This window comes from Aethalodelphis obliquidens, unplaced genomic scaffold (assembly GCF_003676395.1).
Source record: "Aethalodelphis obliquidens isolate GAN/ISIS:26980383/991018 unplaced genomic scaffold, ASM367639v1 scaffold3, whole genome shotgun sequence".
Taxonomy (NCBI): Eukaryota; Metazoa; Chordata; class Mammalia; order Artiodactyla; family Delphinidae; genus Aethalodelphis; species Aethalodelphis obliquidens.
This window is the reverse complement of record NW_020837947.1, coordinates 51,885,158-51,907,469: the sequence shown is the minus strand read 5'-3', so window position 1 is coordinate 51,907,469 and position 22,312 is coordinate 51,885,158. Positions and strand designations below refer to the sequence as shown.

Sequence of the window (22,312 nt, the reverse complement as noted above, 5' to 3'; positions counted from 1 at the left end):
AATAATGAACGTTATACAAAAAAAAAAAAAAGAAAAAAAAGGTTAGTGATGTGACCCATAACTCAATACAAGATATCACCTTGCATGTCTCGAAATCATTAAGAGAAATCTACCCACTCTTGGAAATTCATCAGCACAAGGTGAGTTCTAAAAGTTCACTCCTTGTTTCTAAGTAATCCTTGGATTCAAGTCAGCTGCACTTATTACACACCTACTAGCTTCCTTTTATTTGCTTTAAGTCTCTTTTAAAACTCTTTATTTTTATTATTCCCAGATTCAAAGAGCAAGTCCATTATTAAACTATTTACATTTTTCATATTTCACTTAAAGCTCAACTCAGCCTGTATCTTTCTCATTCAACTACATCTATATGGCAGCATTTCAACACCTATATCTCAGCGTATCTTGAGTCATTTTTTAACATTCTTCTCCCTGTAATTTCTTCAATTTCATTAAATATTTTTGGAAGCACAATGACCAAAGCTCCCAGTAACAGAGGAAGTACAAAATTACATCATCTATACATGGATAAGCCCAGATTTATGTGTCTGAAAAGGTATTTATTTTAAATGTTTCTGAAAAAATGGTATTCCGATATACTACCAAAATTATTTTTCACACAAAAAGGAAATCAATATAATTTAAATACTAAACCAAGGCTAAACAACATGCGCTTATAGCACAGTGGTCAACTATATATGACAATCAGTGTAAAAGATGCCCCTTTAGGTAATCATGTGTATATAAAGTTCTGTTTATAAAGATTTTAGAGATAGAAACAAAACTGAATAGTGTCACAGAGTGACTTATTCATAAGGGCGTTTTAAATATAGGTTTAAAAAAAATAAAAAACAAAAGCTCCATAACCAAATATACTATTATTATGCCGTATATAAAAATCTATTGATGAAAATATACAAATCTGTCCAGTCTCCCATGCATCCAAATAGAAGACAGAAATATTGCCAATAAAATATTCCAGCATTGGTTTAAAATTCACTGTATTATAGAGCTAGACTAGTGATTTCTTGTATAGAACTTTTAAAAAACTGCTTCAAGGCACTATACCTTCTTAAAGCTAGTATATACTCAACGCTTAATAATGCAGAAAAATTCACTCACCATTTCAGTGGTGTGCCTTCATATTCAAACCATATCTCACTAATGTCTTCTTGTCTCATAACCTTCTGAAAGTGCTTTTTCACTTTGTCAGTTACCAACGTCAAATAACTTACTCTTGGCAAAAGCAACTGAAATGAAAATTTGTAAACCATATTTATTTACTATTTTTTCAAAAAGAAATATACTAAATAGGTTTTTTAATATATTTTGAATATTCTGAAAAACAACCATTTTCTTTGCATTATTTTGAATATTCCACACAATGTCAACTGCTTTTTATAGAAAATCAAAGGCTAAAGGCTAAGATGTTTTAAAATTTCTTATGAGGTCATTACTTATGTATAGCTTATAAGATAAATGCCTGGAATAATAAACAACACAAGTCTATGTGCAATCTTTCTGTAATACTTTTTTCCAAATAAAAATACAACGCAATCAGATGTCATACTATTTAGGATACTTATTAGTTCTATCAAATTTAACTTAAAAATTAATATGATTCACCTGAGTTAATTCAACTTCTGAGAAGATAATCAACTCAGTCTAATGTACACCTTGACTTATCAATCAGGACTTCTCAATTGGTCCATCACATTTTGATAATCTACTGTGTACTGGCTTAGTTGCAGTGAAGAACACCAAGACAAGGACATAATCTATCCTTGTCTATGAGGCTAAAATAAAGTGGAGGCTAAAAACAAAACAAAATAAAGAAAATTCATAAAAAGTACTTACAAAAATACTTCATGGCAGCAATAGAAAGAACTTTGAAGGTGGAATAGAAATTTTCATTTGATAAACAGTGAAGCCTACTATGATACCATTAATGGCATGATGAAAAACAGTACTTGAGGAATATTCTAGCCATTGTATGTAAAAATTGCAATAAGGTAAGATTCTAGATAGGAAATCTGTTAAGGAAATATTACATGAGATGAGAAAGAAGGAATGGAAAAGTGGGGGAGGTCTGGAAGTCAGAACAGATTTTTGTGATTACTAATGAAGAAATCTCAAGGAGAGAGGTAAGTTAGATGACTGACTTTTGAGCTACACATTTAAATATTTAAATGCAATGAAGTACAAGCTTAGAGTATAATGCTGGTAGACTGATGATCCTCCCACTGTCAATCAACTCCCTCAATCTATCCTTATGGAGGCTGGACCTACTTGGACTCTGGAGAGAGAAAAGTCTGGAAAGGAACACTGAGGTTGGTAAAGCCTCAACTGGAATAGTATGAAGGCTGTCAGCGTTTTTCCCCTAGGAAAGGTACCGAGAAAGAAAACATAAAAGAGCAAGAATTTATTTAAAGAACCTACAAGTAGATAAAAGGAGGAAACTGGCAAAAATTCATGTATTTTCCTCCTTTGCAGCAGACTCTCCAGCCATTTCTTGTTTTCCTAAGCTTCTGTCTTCTTTTGCTGGTAAAACTGTTTTGTTACTCTCTTTCAGCTTCTTCTGTGAGTGTAACTCTGCATCAATTTTCATGCTGCTTATTCAAGGTTATGTCTTTTGATCAGTAAATTAAGTAGAATTATGTAGCAGGCTGGGAAATATATACAAAGAGAAATATTCTGGTTAAAGGGACTCTGATACTTAATCACTAAAGATCAAGGTAACAGGCCCCAGTTAGGTAAGGGAACATGACAGTAGTCCTAGGAGCTACAGGGTACAGGGGTATGGACAGTAGTTGGCATGCTCCAGTATGGAATAAAAGGTACTAATACTAGGAACAAGGTGTTGGATAGCTGTGTGGATTCAATAGAACATAAGTTCCTCTTTTATAAAGAAACAACTAGAATGTGATTAGGGAAGAAAAAAAAGGAAACTAATACTATGTATAAGGAAAAGCACTAGCTGTTTTACAGGCAGAATTATTATCACCTCTATTTTACATACAGCTTAAATAACTTGCCAAAACCATATTCTATTAAATAAATGGCAAAGAAATGATTCATTAGAGTCAGAAATGACAGAATCAAGTACAGAAGTATCATGGACAGTCTCTAAGAAATTAAAATAGCACGGTAAGTTAGCCATTTTTAAAAAATAAATAAGTATGGTCTATTAGTCCAATAGTTCTATGTTAGTAAGTCAAGGACTTTAATTTAAAATGTCTGTTGGGCATTGCATAGCTATCTATTCTGTAGAGAATGATATTACCCTATGGAGATCATAGGAAGGAAGATATATCAGGACTAAATGAGTATGGATATCAACTCCTGATTTTGGAAAGAGCTGTACTACATGCATAGGGTTCAACCAAATATGCTGAAAAATTCACAAATGATTTTCATGAAACAAAAACATTTACAATAAGGAATGAGGAACATTAGAATGTAAGCTCCAGTAAGACAGGGGTTTTCATCTGTTTTGTTCACTGCTAACTAACATTCCCAATGCCCAATATCGTGCCTGCTTCATAGCAGGCATACAATAAATATTTGCTGAATGAATCGGAGATGCAAAAAATTAAGTGGGACAAAAGGTCAAAAGTGATAAATTGTAAAAGAATGCTTCTTCAGACAGAAGGTACACTAAAATGTAGCTGGAATCTTCTGTCCTAAATTAGCCTGTGTGAGTAATCAGTAACTAACATAAATATCTATACATAGTAGCACTAAGAAATAACTAGAGTAGGTATAGATACTTTATCTAGTAAATATTTAAATAGGTAAAAAGGGAAAGAAAATAACAGCAAAGAGACATCACCCTGCCTTCTACATCCAGATTGTATCACATAAGGTTTTTCTTTGGTGTACCAAATTGGTTTACTTCAAGTTCATTTTTAAAAATTGTGGTAAAATATACCTAGTGTTAAATTTACCAGGTTAACCATTTTAAGTGTATAGTTCAGTGGCATTAAGTACATCCACACTGCTGTGCAACTATCACCACTGTCCATCTCCAGAATTTTTCATCATCCCAAACTCAAACGCTGTACCTATTAAACAGTAATTCCCCCGTTCTCCTCTTCCCCCAGGCCCTTTATAATCACTTTTTTACTTTCTGTCTCTTTGAATTAGATCATTCTAGGTACCTCATCTAAATGGAATCATAAAATATTTGTCCTTTTGTGTCTGGCTTATTTCACTTTGATTAATGTCTTCAAGGTTCTTTAAGTTCTTTTAATACGAAAAGGATTAACCCCCCCGGGGACACTGTCCACTACGTGGACTCTGTCATTCCCTTATTCCTCATTCAGCACTGTCAAGTACTCAGTATGACACAAGTGATTCATTTTTTTTTTCTGTACAGCTTATAAGTAATACATGTTTTACATAGTTGTATAGATTACTTATGTTTCAGAAAAAAAGTGCCCGTAATATTATTTGTTTACACCAAATTCTATTTTGTCCAACAATTTTCAATTATAAAATTAGAGATTCACTTATCTAAAAACAAAAACAGAATTAAAATACACTAGAATTCTGTCCCATTTCAATGTGTGAGGCATCACACTAGGTGATGAGGATAGAGCACTGAATGAGACAAAGAATTCTTCCTCTCATGGAGCTTACAGGCTTGAGAGGCAGACAGTAAAAACAAAATTATAAATATGATGAATGCAAAGAGGAAGTAAAGAACGTTATAGGAGCAAGTAGCAAAGAAATTTAACCCAACCTAGGAGCTCAGGGAAGCCTTGACAGGAAGTCAGTTTTAAGGCAAGGGTCAAAAGGGAAACAGGAATGAACCAAACATGCGTTGGTGTGGATGTCTGGGTGTGAGCAGGGGTGGGAGATACTGCTGCTCATTCCAGCAGAGGAAACTGCAAGAAGGCATGGCGTGAATACAAAAGGACAGAGACTGGCACGTGAGGAATTATAAGAAGTTGAATACAACAGGACTGTAGAGGTTTAGGACAGAATAATACTGAAGAAGCAAGGGACCAGATCATGAAGAGCCTTGCAAACTATATTAAGGATCCTAAAGACAATGAAAAGCCACTAAAGATTTCTAGCTGGCAGGTGACAATGTCAGATACATGTTCTGAAAAGATGACTCCAACTGCAGACTGGAAAATGGAGAGGGCAAGACTGAAACCAGGGAAATTAGTTAATACTATACAATACACTAGTTTTTTGTTGTTGTTGTTGTTTTATAAATTTATTTATTTATTTGGCTGAGTTGGGTCTTCGTTGCTACGCACAGGGGCGAGAGGAGGCTACTCTTTGTTGCGGTGCGTGAGTTTCTCGTTGCGGTGGCTTCTCTCATTGTGGAGCATGGGCTCTAGGCACGCAAGCTTCAGTAGTTGTGGCATGTGGGCTCAGTAGTTGTGGCTCGCGGGCTCTAGAGCGCAGGCTCAGTAGTTGTGGCACATAGGCTTAGTTGCTCCGCAGCATGTGGGACCTTCGCAGACCGGGGCTCAAACCCGTGTCCCCCGCATTGGTAGGTGGATTCTTAACCACTGCGCCACCAGGGAAGTCCCAATACACTAGTTTTTAAATGGTGGCCTGAACTAGGCTGTATCAGTGGGTATGAAAGGAATCAGAAAAGCGTGAAATATTTGAGATGTAAAATCAGATGGACTAAGTTATGAATTAATGTCAGGGATACGGGAGAAGGAAGTATCAAAGCATGAATACCATATTAATTACTGTAAGAGTAATTAATTAGCTGGATGATAAAACAGGAAGGGAAGATGGCAGATAATCAGGTTTTCTGGAGTAAAGATCATGAGTCCAGTTTCAAACTCACTCAGTTTGAGTTCCTTCAAGACATCTAAGTGAGGTTATCCAGCAGAAAGACATATAGGTCTGGAGCTCAGGAGAAAAATCCTGGGGAGCTGTCAATATAAAAATGCTCAACAAAGACATAAAAATGGAGTGAAAGCTCTGGGGTGGAAAAAGAAAAAAAAAGGCAAAGCCCCAACGAATGCCAACACTGAGCAACAAGCAAAAGAGGTCCCCTGGCAAAGGGGACCACAGAAGCAAAACCAGGAATGAGGCACTGCAGAGCAATGGAGAAAACAGCCAATGACATCAAATAGTGCTGAGAGATCAAGCAAATGAAAGGTCAAAAACAGACTCTAGGTCTGGTTAAAAAAAAAAAAAAAAAAAGATGTCATTAGTGACAGTGACAAGAACAGTTCTGTTGGAGATGGGTGAAATATGATTACAGTGAAGTAAGTGATGGGAGATGGGAAGGAAACAATGAGTACAAACAGTCTTTTTAATAAGTCTGGCTGTGAAGGAAAAGCAAGCAGTTGAAAGGAGGATGAGGTCAACAGAGGGCTGTTTTAGGATAGATAGGATTTGAGACAATATAAATACTGCAAAGAAGAAGTCAGTAGATAGAAAAATTTGAAAGTAAAGTAAATAGAGAAGCAGGAGATGGGATCCAGAACACAGATGGAAGGCTGGGCCTTGTCTAGGAAGAAAGCACACCTCTTCCATTAAAACAGCAGAGAGGAGAAGTAAAAGTATGTTGAGTGCAGATATGTTTTACAGACTTGGTGGCAGAAAGTTAAGGAAGGTCCTATTGTATGGTTTCTATTTCCTTTGTGAAGTAGAAAGTGAGGTCACCTGTCAAGAAAGATGAGGTCAGGACTCAGAGAAATAGTCCTAGCGGAGAAGAACAGAGACAGCTAACTAAGGAAACATAAAAGGAATGCTGGGAAATGTTTAGGGTCCACTCAAATCGATGACCACATGTCTGTGTGATTTCCTCTGGTAACAGTCACAAACTATGAATGCGATTTAGTATGTATGTTTCATACTGGATAATCTAAATGAAAAGCAACAGTTCAAATGAATATAACAGAAACAACAAAAACAGAAAAGTTGCCTATTTTCCTTCCTAATACTCCCTGTAAAATAAGATGTAATTCTCAATGATATACATATAGGATGATGGCTGAAAGATTTATACGGAGCCAACAAATAGACAGGAATATGTCTAACATTAACATGCTTTTCCAATGGAAACAGGAAATTCCAGAAGACTGTATGAATAATAGTTTATAAATTTGGTACAAGTGGATATTTTTAAATCTAGTTTCTAAGAAATAAGCTATAAACATTAATAAAAATAAACTACATTCCCTTTCACCCATCCTTCCTGCACCTCCACGTGAACGTGAATGGACTCTTCAACCCTTGGTGACAACCCTGTTATGTTACCTCACCTGAACTTTGAGAATGTCTGGGAAAGAGGTCTACTGGCTCTCAGGTTATGATATTTTCATCTCATTTCATCCAGAATTTTTAAAACGTTATCATTATTATAACTCAAAGCAATTAAAAAATACATTCAAGTTTAATTTACAACCAAGAGACAGGTGAACTAAAATCATGTTGGCACTAAAATGCTCACCTATAATAATTCTAAGGGTAACCACTGCTAGTGGTTTTGTATATTGTCTTTCTTATACTTAAGTACGTATGTGTTTATTAAGTATGTATGTATTTAAAGAATAAAATCTGAATTATGCTGCATGGTTTTAAAATCCAGTTCTTTGTTTAATATTTATTATATGCCTATCACCCAATATTCTGCAAAAACATAATCACAATGACTATGTAAGAGTTTCTTTTGGGGGAAGAATTAGGAAGAATTCAAGAAAAAAATCAATTACTATTAGACAAAACAATCCTCTTCCTCCAACAGTTATCCCCTGTTACTCTTTGCCATTTTTAATTCGATTAGGAACAGACAGAAAACAACTTACCCTCTAGTTCTCACAACGGTCTTTTCATATTTAAACAGATTCATAAATAAGGAAGGAAAAATGTTATATTCTTTACTTGGATTTTTTTTTAACTGCAGAAAGTGTGTCAAACATCATACTCTGATTTAAAAGTAAACAGTCTTAAATTATATATTTCTTAGTTTTTGCCACTTTGACCAACTGGACACATATACTCTTTTGTTTAGATACTATCAGAAAGCTACCCAAAGTTAAAAGTTTTCATTAAAATAGCAAAAGCTAGTTTGGAAACAAACATAAATGATATCCTAACCCATGCTACAGGGGGAGAAGAGGAAAAATACATCTAACAAATGAAATGTCTCTAAAAATAAACTATGATCACACTTCATTTTTAACTATGGAAGTTTTTCTAAAGGCAGAAAATTGTTGAGGTTTCCAAAGTTAAAACGACTCAAATTTATAAATGTAATCAGCTACGACTACCTAAATACTAGTACAAAAGACTGCCCAATTTCTCTGAAATTATCATTCATTAAGAAAACCCAGAGAAGTTAAAACAAACCCCTAACATGGGTGTGGAGAGGCTTTCATGCACTGAGTATCTACCATTTGCATGACGTATGCCAGATTCGAGAATGTGCAGAGAAAAATGCAAGTTCCTCTACCCAAAAATTTAGTGAATGCGCCCCTGAAGGAGCTTCTTCCAGCAGTCTGACTTCCCACAGCTGGAGAAGGCTGTGGAATACTGCTGCCTCTCCAACAGACAGGAATAAAGCCAAGCGCAAGCATTACTTAAGTGAAACAAGAGGACTTCCCTGGTGGCGCAGTGGTTAAGATCCGCCTGCCGATGCAGGGGACACAGGTTCGAGCCCTGGTCCGGGAAGATCCCACATGCTGCGGAGCAACTAAGCCCGTGTGCCACAACTACTGAGCCTGAGCTCTAGAGCTCGCAGGCCACAACTACTGAAGCCCTCGCACTTAAAGCCCGTGCTCTGCTACAAGAGAAGCCACTGCAATGAGAAGCCAGTGCGCCGCAATGAAGAGAAGCCCCCGCTCGCCGCAACTAGAGAAAGCCTGCGCGCAGCAACGAAGACCCAATGCAGCCCAAAAAATTAATTAATTTTTTTAAAAAGCGAAACAAGAAATAATCCAGAACCACAGATACATTTCCACTTCTCCAGATCCTCCTGAGTAAACAATATTATGTGTATCTGAGATGAAAAGAAAAAACCTAAAATAACAATTGAGAATGTCTTTGCCTACTAGGGACTATTTAGTAAAAAGGCAAGATACTATTATCTCTGACTGACAGATGCTTATGTTTGGATCATATATATGCAGTTAGAAAAGAAAAAAAAGCAGACTAAAATCAGAAGATAATTGATACTCTTTTTTTTTTTTTTTTTTTTTGTGGTATGCGGGCCTCTCACTGTTGTGGCCTCTCCCGTTGAGGAGCACAGGCTCCGGACGCGCAGGCTCAGCGGCCATGGCTCACGGGCCCAGCTGCTCCGCGGCATGTGGGATCTTCCCGGACCGGGGCATGAACCCGCGTCCCCTGCATCGGCAGGCGGACTCCCAACCACTGCGCCACCAGGGAAGCCCGATACTCTTTTTTTTTAGAACAGATAATACACTAACTCAAACCTACAAGCCTATATACAGTGATTTATGTTATTAAACAATATATTTCATATAATCTATATTAGCTCATGAACATATGAAGTCACACACACATTCATATGTTCACTCAGCTTGCAAAAGGATTTAAATAGTTGCTTTGAACCACCTAAATACAAAAGAATCAAGTCTGAACTTAGCATTTTCAAAATACCTTCCTGTTAAAAAACCACACATAACTTATGATTCATTATCATATACTATATATGCATAAGAAAAAGAAAGTCAAGAAGGTCCCACATCAACACAACAGTGGTTTTTGCCTCTGAGTAGTAGGATGAGAGGTAATTCTTATTTCCTTCTTTTCGTAGATCTGTCTCCTAATTTTTTCCCACAATAAGCACATACTAATTGTATATAAAATGTTGAAAAACAGCCTCCAGGTTCTTAGAGCTTTATTTACAAAAATGGACAAAGTTATGGTATCCCATTTGCCACCATCAACATACTTACATAATATGGTTCTGCCTCCCGTTCAGTTATCTCATCCTGATAGAGGGTGAAGCAAGTTGGAATTCGTCCAAACCACACATCTCGAAGCACATCTTTGTCATCTGTCATTCTTCCAATGGTTAAAGCAGTACATATAGGCTAAATTCTTTTCCAGCCAAAGCCAAACTGAAAATAAAACAGAGTATTAGATCCTTGCAGGTATAAATGAACCTGCTCCAAAACAAAGAAAGATTATAGGAAAAAAAGAATGCATACAGATTATTCACTTCAAAAAACTCCGTGATGGGCATTCTTTAGAATGAATGCAAAAATCAGTACAACAAATTCTAAATGTGCACCTATTATTTATTTAAAGAGATCACGGAAGTAACCATTTCAAAATTACATATACAACTAATGAACCACAGCCAAAGTGAAATTATACTTGCATCATTCTCTCAAGCCCCAAAAGTCTATCTTTATCTACGCTTTATCTAAAGTGAACTCATCTATAACTTCTCTGTGTCTCAGTTTTCTCATCTGTAAAATGGGAATAACAGCACTGACCACATAAGATAGATATGAAAATTAAATTAATACATGTAGAACACTTAGAACAATGCCTATAACACAGTACTATAAAATGTATTGATCATCATAATTGATAAAACCAACCAGAGCATGTCTCAAAAAATGTTCAGAAGTCAAAGACTTTAAGAACTTAGAATAATCAAAAGCATTATTTAGTGTAAACTGGAATTATGAGAGTAAAGGAAAATAACTAAAAATTATACATTGAACACTGCTAATAACATTCAATAGAGAGTCAATAAACATTTGATCATCTGATATGTCCAGCTCTGTGGCAGGTGCTGAGGGCATACAAGATGATGATGATGATGGTGGTGATAACAACTTTTTTAAAACCTCAGGCATTGCCTAGAAGGTATTAGTTACAAATCTGCTAAACATACCATGCACTTTCATGTCCTTTGCATGGCTTTGCTCATGCCGGTGGTTCCTTACCCTGAAGTAGCCTTCCCCACCTCGCCTTCCAACTTACACATCATTCAGGACACTGCTCAAAATAGCCTTTCTTCTATGTATGAATCAGACAGAACCTCTGTTACCTCACTGTGCCTTTACTTTTCCTCTACTACAGCAGGATTTCCAATCTCATATTTTTTCCATCATACCATACTTACTGCCAAACATCCCTTCCAATTCCAAAATGTCCACGGTTATAACTAAATGTTACTTGTGAGAGCTTTCATAATGCAGGAGGGGAAGAAGTTAAATATTAACAGAACCTATAGTGTTCAGGGAAGAATCTTAAAAGATATTGAACTTGAAGAATGGGTAGAATATGGACAGACAAAAAGAAGACAAATATTCCAAGCAAGGCAAAATAGCATCAGCAAAGGCAGGAAGTGGCAGGCGCAGTATGTGTACCAACTTTTAAGGAAACTTTGTGTTGGGAGGAGTAGTAGATAATGAAACAGCTGAGCTGTGACACGTTTTACTATCATACCTGATCCTAGGTAAGTCACTTTACTTCACTAAGTCTAAATTTCCTTACCTGTAAAAGTCGCCAGGTTGTTCTAGAAAAAAAAAAAAGTCTATAAAGTATTTGACATGGTAATGGACACAGCATGTGCTGAGAAATAAAAGCAATTATTATTCTTTTAATGTCAAATTTGTAAATATAAAATGTAGCTGGATCATGAAGTACACCAAATAGAAAATTGTGGGTTTTCAATTTCATCCAACAAGCCTACAAAGGTTTTATAATGGTGAAACAAAAACAATTATCTGGTAGCAGTGCACAAAAGGGGATCCAAAGCCAGAGAGAGGCTAGCCAGGAAGCAATTTCAGCAACTAAGGCATATAATGAGTGCCTGACCTAGACTGGTAGCAGTGGATTGATGAGAGACAGGAGGGCTTTCCAAGGAAGAATGAATAGAAGTTGGTAAAAAGACTGGCTGAGGGACAAAGAACAAGGACAGAGAAGATTTAAATGCTTACAGCAGGCTATACAGTAAAGTAGTTAAGGGGTTTTGAAATCAGACTGACATGGGTTTCAACCCTGACTTCCACATATAAGCTGTATGTCCTTGGACAACAAACCTGACATCTCTAAACCTCGTATCTATAAACTGAAGATAATTCTAATTTCACAGGGTTGTTGGGTATTTAGCACCTAGTAACCAACCACTGGAAAAATGGTAAATGTATTTAATACATGGTTTCCCTGTGCTTCCATGGCCCCTCTGCTTGAATACCCTTTGCCCCTTCTCTTGGCCAACTCTTAATCCTCTTTTAAGAGTCAGCTTAACATTAACTCCTTGGGAAGCTTTCCACTAAGCACACTATAATCTAATTACTTCTGTTATTATATCTTTATTGTTATATGGTATAACAATGAATTGCAGCTGTGTATCTTATCTGTCTCTTGCCCCTCCCCACACTGACCTGTCAGTTCCTTGACAACAGAAACTGAGTCATATATACCTTTGTATCCAGGATGTTAGCATAATCAGCACATAATAGGCTCTGGAATTTTTGTTAAACTGGAAAATATATAAATAAATTAAATGTGTAAATCCAAAAGTTGTACTAGCTACTTAAACTTTTCCACCTAAACTCTTTCCTAAATATGTACAATCACACTTCATATTCAGCAAATTTCACTATTTTTCCCTCTCATACATATACTACGATATCAACACCATGCATCCAACTTGAAGGCAATGTTTTGGAAGAATAGAAATCCCAACCCATGATGCAGTCTACTAGAAGTAAGCTTCCTGAGGGCAGGGACTACCTCTTGACTGCTGTATTCTCAGCATCTAATTCATGGCCTGGAAAAGAGGCAGGTGCCCAACCAACAACACTCAGCAAACAGCACAGTGAGTATGATAAAAATATTGGGCTGGTCAAAAAGTTCGTTTGGGTTTTTCCATAACCTGTTACAGAAACCTGAATGAACTTTTTGGCCAACCCAATATAATGCACAATTAACAGTCCCTTTTACACTACAAACCAAGAAAGGCTAACCTATTACCTGAAGCTGTTTTGCTGACAAAATCCCCAACTACTCATAAATTACTTAAAATATCAAATACCTACTAGTAGTAGTAAATTTGTAAACATCTAAAAATATATATGCTGGCTGGTCTCCCTTTAAATTCATGAACACTGACCTCAGAAGTGGGCTCTGAGTATTGCCCAGTATTCTCATACTTCCCTAGTCCATTTATTCTTCCACTGTCCTAAATCAACTCCCCCTCCTCAAATTTTCACATCTCCTTCCTCACTCTCTCTCAGCTAATGACCTGGCTTTCTATTTCCTTCTATCTGGTTACTGAGGATCACTGGTTCTGAACAGGGGTTTTAAGGAACAGCCCCACCTCCACCCTGGGGGATAGTTCATAACTCCCTCCAATCTCCAAATGCTGAAGTGCCCCACGGTCCTTGAACCCTGCCTTTGGAGATCTCTCAGAGCTTTAAATATCACTTACACATTAACAATTCCCACATTTACATCTTCAGCCTAGACTTCTGAACTCCAGTTTCATATATACTACTGTATACTGAAATTTCATTTGAAAATTCATTTTTTAAACTGAAAATGATTGCAGATCTTCCTCCCTCCTCTCCCTATTACTCTGTGATCTTCCCCAAATCACTGAGTGGTAACTCCATTCTTTAGCTTCTCAGGCCATAAATCTGGGAGTCATCCATGACCCCTCTTCACACTTGATGGCTCTAGCTTAGATATAAATCTAGAATCTGGTCATTTCTCACCACCTCCACTCTTACCACACTGATCCAAGTCACCTTGACCTTTAACCCAGATAAATGCAATGGCCTACCAACAGAGGTCTCAACGTTTCTGCCCTTGCTGCAGAGAGACAACAAAGTAATCAGAAAAATCCTTTAAAACAGAAGTCAGATCAGTTCACTCCTTGACTCAAAACCCCACCATCTCATTCAAAGTAAAAACTAAAGTCTTACAAGGTGTTAGCAGGCCCTATATGACCCGACCCCACTCTGACCTGCTTATCTACTTCTCTCCGCAACTTGCTCCCCCAGTTCCAGCCAAACTCGCTGATGTGCTCCCGCCTCAGGGACTTTGTGGTTGCTCTGATGGCCCTCTCCACTACATCCACGGGCACCCTTCTTTATCACTATTAGGTCTCTGCTCAAATGTCATCTTTTCTAAGGCCACCACTATAATTTCCCATGCATGCTACCAGCACTCCCCATTCCCCTTCATTACTTATTTTTTCTCCATAGCACTTTTCACTACTTGACACATATTTTAATTAATTTTTAAATTAATGTCTCCCCCCTCAACCCTCAAAGTGAACTTCATGATGGCAGGGGTTTTTATTGTCTTCCTCACTGTTTACTGTTTTGTTTACTTTTTGTTCAGTGCCTGGCATATAAGTAGCACTTAGTATCTGTTAAATTAATAAAGTGAACCTACACTTGAAGCTTGTACCTTATTCTAAAAACTCTTAACCATATAGTACCATTCTGTTCACTTTCCCCAATTTTAATCAGCATACATTTGAGGATCAAAGCACCTACTTAAATCCAATATAAAATTCTAAAAGTTCCCTCCACTGCTACCCTCAGCCCAACATCTTTACTTTCAAATTCAAAATTCAACCAACAACTCCCTTTATGGAAAACACAAAATAAGTCCGTTCAGATCCAAGTACACACAGTCCCAAAGACTGAAATTTATCAAGTAAACTCCGGAAGGCCTTGGAAATTCAGTGCTGTTTGATAGCCTCTGGGTTCTGATTCTTGCTGAAAACATGCTGTGCCTCCCCATCCCTCAGAAAAATCTAGAACCAGTCCGCTTTCCCTAGGTTCCCCAAGTTCAGGTGTGACTTGAAAATAATCCAAACTATAAAGTATGTGAAAGTGCTCTGCCAAGGGAAAATGGCTTTGTTGGCACTAAATATTATTATTAAAATGAGACAATGAATGCGTCTGAGAAGATAAATTGGGGAGAAACCCCACCGATTTCGGATAGAATCGAACTTGCTGTAAAAATAACTATGATCTAAATAACTAACTATTCCACGAAAAATGGAGGTCCCGAACTAAACTCTAGAGCCTGCGACGAGACCCAAGCTTCCCACCTTAGTAAGGAACAGACGTATTCCCCGAAAGACCGCGCAGACTACACCCTCCAGCCGGCACTAGGGCTCCGAGGTCGGCGCTCGGCCAACGCCACCTCCCCTGGAGGAACCACCTTCACCCGCCACCACCGCCCGGGGGAGCGCTCCTCTCGCCGCACACGCCCCCCTCCTTCTTACCACACCTACCTAGCACTTCCCCAACCCTCTTCCTCCGGGCACTTCCTCACACTGGGGTGACAGACACACACATACCCTACCAGAAGCTCAGACTTCTCCTCCGCCTTCCTGCACCGGTGAGGACGCTCGGGTCTCGGGCTCTGGCTGGGCGGCGGCGGAGAGCGCCAGACACACAGACCCGCAGAGGTGCAGCGGTCTGGAGTCCCGCTGGCCCGCGCAGCCGCAGAAGGCACCAGCGTGGAGGTCGGAGTCGAACCCTGCTGCACTTCCGCCCTCCCGTATCCAGCGAAGACAGCCTGCAGCGCCGCGGAGCTCTGGAAGCCCACCGCAAGTGCAGTCACCCTCGGCGCCCGGAGATGACGTCACGGGGCCCCACGTGGCCCGCACTCCGCCCTCCCAGTTCGGCCCAACCCCGTGAGGAGGCTGGAGCCGCGCTTGAGCATGCGCGGACAGAGCAGACAGCGTGAATGTTCGGTCAAACCCCTGGCAAGTTCCCCGCTTCTACCCTCTTCCGAGAGTCCTGTGCTTTTGGCATAGTCATTGTTGTTTAGTGAGGTTAATATAACAGTTCCGTGAGAGCAGAGAGTTTTACAAATAATGAGTCACTGCGTCACTAGAGCTTCATCGCAGCATCCCTGTCCTGGCTTCACACAGTAAAATTAATAAAACGTTGGTTTTCAAAGTGTTTTCATATCTATTTTCTCATTTGATCTTCTCCACTTTGTCAGAGCCACAGAACGAATTAAGAGCCGCATTTAACAAAAGACTAAAATACTTGAATACTGAAGCCCAGCCATCCCTCCAATTGTAAGTACCTATGTCTTCCTGTTGGTGAAAATGACAAGCAATTAGTCAATTTACTCCTAAAAAGTGTTTGCATTAGGTCTATCCAGAAGTCTTAGCAGGCATTTAGCGTTTTTCTCTTCATTACACATGGCTTTCAACATAATGCTATGCATGCCAAGTGAATACTACTGTGCTGAGACTCGATAGGTTCCTGATAAGTGGGAAGACTAGGAAAATCCTAGTATTAGCCACAGGATCCTTTTTAAAGGAAGAATCTTCTAGGAATTCCCTGGCTGTCCAGTGGTTAGGACTCCACGCTTTCACTGCCTGAGGGCGTGGGTTCAATCCCTGGTCGGGGAACTAAGATCCCACAGGCCCGTGCAGCGCAGCCAAAAAAAAACAAAACAAAACTTATTGGAGGTTGTCTAGCCCAATGATTTTCCAGTGGTGAATCACAACTCATTGGTGAGTCATCAAATCAAGTTAGTGGGTCATGACTAGCAATTTTTAAGTTAAAAAAAAATAGAAAATATTGGCATGCTTCACACATACTAAAGGTAAATATTGTTTCCTGAAGTTTTTACTTTAGTATGTACATGGTTTACACTGTGTAGGAATGTGAAATACATTTCTTGATATGGGTAACAGTCAAAAAAAATTGAAAGCCACAGTCCAGTCCACTCCACTTACTTAATGCAGAAATCCTCTCTATAGCGTCCCCAACAGACAAACATTAGCCTCTGTAAAAAAGCTCTTGGGATAGTTGCCCCCACTTCCCAAAGGTAGGCAAAACTAAATGGAATTTACTCTGAAATGTATCGAAAAAATTAGGTGGATGGACGAATGGCTAGAGGGATGGATAGATGGATAAATATGTGATAATGCAAGTACAGTAAAATGTTAATGGTAGAATCTAGGTGGTGAGAATATGGGTGTTCACTGTAAAATTCTTTCAACTTTGCTGTTATGCTTGAAGTTTTTCCTAATAAAATGTTTGGGGAGGGGGCAGAGAAACGATTTATGGAGAACCCTAATGGGTAGAAAGTGATTATATTGAGCTAAAATCCAGCTTCTTGTAACCTTTAAAAATTGACCCTGTTTATTTCCTTCCTCCCCTTGTCCCTCCTCTACCCCACCCCCAACCTACAATAGAAATAGCTAACCCTTGTTCTAATAGACAGCACTTCAGCTATGAAAAGATATGCCTTATAACCCACTCAGGATAAACACTGTCAGTTCTTTCAGCCATTCTTCACATGACATATCTCTCCTCTGGATATGGTCCAGTTGTTGTACTCTTTCCCATCTCATGGTTGTGCTCCTTGAGCAAAAATTTGGAAATAAGAGGAATTCTATATTTGTTCTCCGTCATTTCCATTTGTTAACATTACGTCGTCTCTCTCAATCAGTTACCAAGAGTGACAGATATCCACTCTTCCCTTTAAAATGTTTCTTAAACTCTAAAAAAAGGGGAAAAAATGGTAACAGGTTTCAAAAATTTGGATTTCTGACTTATCCTGGAATCTGACAACCCTGGGACCACATTCCCACATGGCAACCAAGTGCTGGAGTGGAGCTGCAGCCTGCCCCCTTTTAGGCTGGGAATGCCCTCTCCAGTTTCTCACTGTCCCCACACTATCACTTATTTAGACTTTAGATTACCTATCTGGATGCTAAAGGCTTTGGAGCGTAACACTCCTCTATAGCTCTTCTTCTAGTTTCTAAGGCACTGCCTACCTCAGTTCTTTGCACGTAAATATTCATTTTGAACAAAAGACCAAAACAACTAGGCCAGAATGCATTATTCAAATGTGAATAACACACATTTGACTGTGATTGTGATCATATTTATAGTTCTAAGTTTTTACCTTTAGGCAATTCTAAGGACACACACTTGAAAGTTGGGAAAATATCATTATACAGTGTTCTCTCCTGTGAGGTGAGAGAGTATTTGGAGGATTCAAATACTATTTTGAGGCTTTCAAAGCTGAACAGTCATAGACATCCCATTTGTATCTATTTAATTGACATTCTAAAATGAATCCAGGAGCTGGATAGATAGACTCTTTTAGCTTCAGTGACAGCCTTTCATTCACTGTGACAAGTCTTCATTCAGTCATTTAAACATTTCTTGTGTTCACATAATTAGGTACTTGGTAAAGTGAAAATAAGTAACTCTTAAGTAACAACAAAGGAACCTCCCAAATTTCATTACATGAATATATATTTTAAAATCACAATTTGGAGCAGTTTTCTTATGACTACCATGTCAACTATATAATACCATATGTAATTCCAGCACTGCTACAGATAAAATGTGGGTTTTTGTTGAAAATATTGTGTTATAAGACTATGATTCCAGTTACTCAGTACTCTCTATCTACTTGCCTACATAGATTGTATAGGAGTGAATCAAAACAATATGCCAAATATTCTTTGGAAAAAATATATACATTCATAACTTGTATACATTTGTGTTTTAATTTTTGATGCCCCAAATTACTATTATTCTTAAAAAAATCTTTGAATTAGATTATTTGGCTGTTCCCATAGGAATATTTTCTATAAATAGCTCCTATTAAAAACTGGGAAAAATTAGTCAAGCAGCTTTTCAATCTGTTTTCTCAATGTGTGCAGAAGAAATATAGTCTGAGAAATATAAAACTGAAGGGAAAGTCTTAAAAAAAAATAAAACCCAACTGAACAACCTGATTCTTGAAACAGCAGAATAAATCCTTGCAATAATACGTTGCTGTCACCAGGTGTCACAATCAACCTGACACAAAGCTCAGAGCTCCCCAACCAGCAAGTCCAGTCAGTAGCACCCTCAGTGATGTAATAGACTGTTTCCCAATAGGAAAGTGCAAGTTATCTCAAGAGATTTTGTGAAATCCTAAAAAAGTTTTCACAACAAAATTATTTTAATTTGAAAAAAAAACAAAAAACAAACACTTTCTAAACCTTGTCAGTACTGACAAAATTTCCTTCAAGTCCATTCCCTTTCCTTCACCTGTGTTTGTTCTTCGATCATAAACTAGTGCAGTATAGCATAGCTGAGGATGTGCTTTTAAATCCCATATGCGACATCTATTATCTGTGTAGCCCCAGAAAAAAAATTATTTAACCAGTTCTGGCTACGTAATTCCACAGGGCCAGTGCAAAATGAAAATGAGGGCTCTTTGTTGAGGAAAGGAATTTGAAGATGGCGACAGCAGAGCATTAAATCAAGTGCTGTGCATACAATAGGTCACATGCCCAAGAACCTGACTCTTATGTAACTTCTCCCAGCCTCCATTTCTCCATTTTCCTCATGGTTAAATGAGGATAATGATAGCACCTGCTTCATAGACTCGTTCTGAAGGTGAGGGAGGATGATGCACATGAAACATTTACCACAGTGCTTGGTAAATGGTGAGCTCTCATTAAACAGGAGCTGTTGTTTTTATGTCCTTCATCAGGCTCTGTGCCTCCCTTCCCCTGCACCAACCCATTTTACTATCTTCTGCCAGAGTAATCTTCTTTAGCACAGTTCTAATTATGTCGCTGCCCTGTTTTTTACAAAAGCCAAACCCTCACTGCCTACAGAATAAAACCCAAATTTCTTGGACTAACCTAATCCAGTTTTCCAGCTTCATCACCCATCACTTGTCTGGCTCCCTGGTCTCTCTCTGACCTCTGCCTCACATCCTGCGTCTTTGCTGATGCTGTTCCTTCTGCTGGAAATGCCCTCTCCCCAGGACTGTAGGGGAAATACAAGAATAAGAGTCACAGTTCTGCCTTAGAGCTGTTTACAGTATAGACTGGGAAACAATATCACACAGAGATTCAGCAAGAACGCAAGACAAGGTGAAAAGAATGGTCAAGGAAAAAAATGTCTTAGAAGTTCAGAAGTAGAAGCCATGACTGAAATGGCACTTTTTAAAGCATTTCATTTCATAGTTTATTAATGGTTACTATGTTATGCACAGACTCTATGTTATATGTATCAAAACACAGAGCTCCATGGATTCTTTTTCAAAAATATAATTCATATCCCTCAGTTTTTAAATGCTAAACTTAAAAGCAGGGGCAATATATACTTTTAATTAATTATTTTTAGAGCAGTTTTAGGTTTACAGCAAAATTGAGCAGAAAGTCCGGAGTTCCCATATGCCATCGCCACACACACACAACTCCTTCCACTATCACATCCTGCAACGGTACGTTTGTTACAATTGATGAACCTACACTGACACATCTTTATCACCTGAAGTCCATATTTACATTATGGTTCACTCTTGAATTAGTCAGAGAGGCTAAACATGAGTTTAGTCAAATGTATAATGACAGGTATTCACCATTATAGTATCATACAGAGTTGTTTCGTTGCCTTAAAAACCCTCTGTGCCCTGTCTATTCATCCCTCCCTCCTCTGAACACTTGGCAACCACTGATCCTCTTATGTCTCCATAGTTTTGGGTTTTTGAGAATGTTGTATAGTTGAAATGATAAAGTATGAGGGCTTTTTAGATTGGTTTCTTTCAGTTAGTCATATGCAATTAAATTTTCTTCATGTCTTTTCAGGGTACAATGTTTTTTAAATAAAATTTTGAATGAAAGTCACATTTAATTATACAGAGTACTAATTTTTTACTTTAAAAAGTAGGTTTAGGGGGCTTCCCTGGTGGTGCAGTGGTTGAGAGTCCGCCTGCCGTTGCAGGGGACGCGGGTTCGTGCCCCGCTCCGGGAAGATCCCATATGCCGCGGAGCAGCTGGGCCCGTGAGCCACGGCCGCTGAGCCTGTGCTCTGCAACGGGAGAGGCCACAACAGTGAGAGGCCCACGTACCGCAAAAAAAAAAAAAAAAAAGTAGGTTTAGGACTTCCCTGGTGCCGCAGTGGTTAAGAAACCACCTGCCAATGCAGGGGACATGGGTTTGATCCCTGGTCCAGGAAGATCCCACATGCCGCAGAGCAACTAAGCCCGTGTGCCACAGTTACTACTGAGCCTGTGCTCTAGAGCCTGCGAGCCACAACTGCGCCTAGAGCCCATGCTCCACAACAAGAGAAGCCACCGCAATGAGAAGCCCACGCACTGCACCGAAGAGTAGCCCTGGTTCGCTGCAACTAGAGGAAAGCCCGCGGGCAGCAACGAAGACCCAACGCCACCATAAATAAATAAATAAATAAATAAATAATTTTAAAAAGAAGACCCAAAACATACACATAATTTAAAAAGTAAAAAAAAAAAAATGTATGTTTACCAGCAACTCTTGTGTTGGGGACCTTTCTGTGGGATAATTTGCCCACATACATTAAGTATCAGAATTGTCATCTCAGAGGTGGTATGTTCCTAAAGTCTCTCAATTTTAGGGACAAGCGGGATGGTTTAAAATACTGATTTTTTAAAAAATTCAGGTATTTAGTTTGCCTAAAAATAAAGTCTGTTGTGGAATAACTGCTGAATTTTTAAAAAGCCCATTGTGTAATCATTACTTTTTTCATTCGCCTCCCAGATCTGATGGCACAGTCAGTCCATACCTTTCTCCTTTATCTTTCTCCTTTAGTGGTATCGCTACTACACACATGCCATGGTTTACTTTTCATGTTTTCCTAAACACTACTACTGAAACGCTCTATAGCCATCACTGAGTTCCTAGGATCCATTTATTACCTTGGGCTTTATAGGACTGTCATGATTTAAGAGAATGAGAGAGAAGGGAAAGGTATAGGTATTTCAGGAAAGGAAAAAAGAATGATCAAAAGCAGGGATGAAACAGTCACGTTCATGCCTGGATGCTGTGAGTATATTTTATTCTGCAAATGTAAGATACTCTAGGTCAGGAGGTTAGACAATTCATCATACACACTACTTATCTAGTTAGTTAGTTAACATTTACAGAGCATACTATGTGCTGGGCATGATTCTATAACACTTTTCTAATATTCTAACCTCATACAATTTGGGAGGTCCTCTTTGGAAAGCACACATACAAAGAAATACAAAATTAGGTGGCCTTAGAAAGGACCCATGTAAGTGAAGAGACCTGAAAATTAAGCTTCACAGTAAACTCACCTCCATTTCCCATGACTGAGAGACTGAAGTGAAGAAGTAAGCTTCAGGCAGCCCAATTCTTCACCTCTCACAGGTATCCAAGACTGCTTCTTGTCCCATGATCTCCATTTCTCCCTAGAAGAGCTCGGTTATATTGCCATTAGAGCAAAGGGCAAAATTAAACAAGAAGCTTTCATGTTCTGCTTGCCACACATTTCTAGCCACCATTTATGCACTGATTTTATTCACTGCCTTATTCTAGGCAGATTTTCTAACA

General features: G+C 38.5%; 2 protein-coding genes across 6 annotated transcripts in view; one reads left to right on the top strand and one right to left on the bottom strand.

Annotated features, from left to right (window-relative positions):
* Positions 1–15,578, bottom strand: part of ATG5 (autophagy related 5) — a 119,293-nt gene extending 103,715 nt beyond the window's left edge. Inside the window, exons 1-3 of one of the 5 annotated variants that reach the window (XR_003429321.1) lie at positions 15,298–15,408; positions 9,903–10,067; positions 1,123–1,250 (exon numbers count right to left, since the gene is read on the bottom strand). Coding sequence is in view for 4 of the 5 variants with exons in the window: in XM_027089556.1 (XP_026945357.1) it covers positions 1,123–1,250; positions 9,903–10,010 (236 nt within the window). In the remaining variant the exon portion in view is untranslated. Of the gene's footprint in view, positions 1–1,122; positions 1,251–9,902; positions 10,068–15,040; positions 15,184–15,292 lie in introns of those variants that run through there. The other 4 variants (XM_027089556.1, XM_027089551.1, XM_027089565.1 and 1 more) reach the window with 4 other exon arrangements.
* LOC113613116 (uncharacterized) lies at positions 10,732–20,899 on the top strand. The gene is made up of 3 exons (XM_027093578.1): positions 10,732–10,786; positions 15,050–16,024; positions 20,852–20,899. The coding sequence occupies exons 1-2, from the start codon at positions 10,732–10,734 to the stop codon at positions 15,682–15,684; spliced, it is 690 nt and encodes a 229-aa protein (XP_026949379.1). The 3' UTR covers positions 15,685–16,024; positions 20,852–20,899.
* The last annotated feature ends 1,413 nt before the right edge of the window (positions 20,900–22,312 follow it).